The sequence below is a fragment of the Egretta garzetta genome, unplaced genomic scaffold (genome assembly GCF_000687185.1).
Source record: "Egretta garzetta isolate BGI_Z169 unplaced genomic scaffold, ASM68718v1 scaffold202, whole genome shotgun sequence".
Taxonomy (NCBI): Eukaryota; Metazoa; Chordata; class Aves; order Pelecaniformes; family Ardeidae; genus Egretta; species Egretta garzetta.
Window position 1 is genome coordinate 928737 of NW_009258891.1, and position 1493 is coordinate 930229.

The 1493-nt window shown below is 55.9% G+C and overlaps 1 protein-coding gene across 4 annotated transcripts in view; it reads right to left on the reverse strand.

Moving 5' to 3' along the window:
- LZTR1 (leucine zipper like transcription regulator 1) overlaps positions 1-1482 on the reverse strand; it is a 35786-nt gene extending 34304 nt beyond the window's left edge. For all 4 annotated transcript variants that reach the window (XR_004841356.1, XM_035889702.1, XM_035889700.1 and 1 more), the window contains exons 1-2: positions 1423-1482; positions 696-775 (exon numbers count right to left, since the gene is read on the reverse strand). Coding sequence is in view for 3 of the 4 variants with exons in the window: in XM_035889702.1 (XP_035745595.1) it covers positions 696-775; positions 1423-1472 (130 nt within the window). In the remaining variant the exon portion in view is untranslated. The remainder of the gene's footprint in view (positions 1-695; positions 776-1422) is intronic.
- Positions 1483-1493: the final 11 nt, after the last annotated feature.

Genomic DNA, 1493 nt, shown 5'->3' on the forward strand with positions numbered 1-1493 from the left:
AACTTCAGACCATTTCCCCTTGTCCTATCGTCTGTTACCAGGGAGAAGAGGCTGACCCCCACCTCACTACAGCCTGCTTTCAGGCAGTTGTAGAGGGCAATAAGGTCTGCCCTCAGCCTCCTCTTCTCCAGACTAAACCACCCCAGGTCCCCCAGCTGCTCCTCATAAGATTTGTGCTCCAGACCCCTCCCCAGCTCCGCTGCCCTTCTCTGGACACGCTCCAGCCCCCCCAGGTCCTTCGGGGAGGGAGGGGCCCAACCCTGACCCCAGCATTCGAGGGGCGGCCTCCCCAGTGCCCAGCACAGGGGCACGGTCCCTGCCCTGCTCCTGCTGGCCACACCACTCCTGAGACAAGCCAGGATGCCGCTGGCCCTCTTGGCACCTGGGCACACTGCTGGCTCATATTCAGTCCCCTGTCAACCAGTACCCCCAGGTCTTTTTCCACCGGGCAGCTTTCCAGCCACTCTTCCCCACGCCTGTAGCGCTGCATGGGGTTGTTGTGACTTTACTTTAGAGAAAACAGCAAAAGTATTTCCAAGCTAAAGTTGAAATCGCAGTCAGCCATGAAAAATATGGGATTTCCTAGGGAGTAAGATCTTTTGACACTTTCTAAAAATATCTCATTCTTTTTTCAAAACAATACCAGAGCATTTATCATTGCAAGCACGCACAACTGTAATCTACCACTATCTTACCAAACACAAACATGCTGCTCCCATAGACCACAGCTGAGTGGTGATACCGTGGTGCTGGCGGGGTCCCCGTGGTAAAAGCCCTGCACAACATTTAGAACAGCAGCAATCAAACACCCTTGTCATGCTTCAGGCATGCAAAGCTATTGTGCAGATTCAAAAAAGAAACAAATGTTAAAAGTTACTCTACTGTTCCTGAGTGTTTGCACTAGTCTCTGTTTCTTGATCACACTGTCTAAGATTTCATGACAGACTTTGTGCTATAAGCATAAATGGTTACAAACACGATGCTGGCTGAAATCTGTTTGGCAGAGATAGCACAGAGGCATACGTAAGCCAACACAGACACCTGTGAGCCCCCCCGGGCACCTCTCCTGCCCTGAGGGGTGGCAGCAGCCCAGCCCCCCTGCCCACGCTTCCTTTCAGCGCTCTCACGGGTGTACAAACAGCAGCAACCCACGGTGTTCTGTGCATCGCCGTGCTGCCCAGCACCCCTTGCTGGCAGGAGCTGTGCGGGGTCACTCCATGACCCTGCTGCCAGCTCAGCCATGCAGCAGGCTGGCAGAGGTCAGCTACGACAGCGCCTGGGTGGGGGGCGATGCTTCCCCTTGGATGCTCTGGAAGAGCCCCCAGCTTTCACGCTGGGATGGAGGCGCTGAGGAAGATTCGGCAGCCCCCAGCCCTGCCAGCAGCCCTGCGGGCGGGGAGGGCCGAGCCGGGCACAGCTCACCTGCACCAGGAGCAGTCCTTCACGTCGAAGCGCAGGAGGTCGTTCAGCATCGTCTTCCTGCGGAGAGGAAC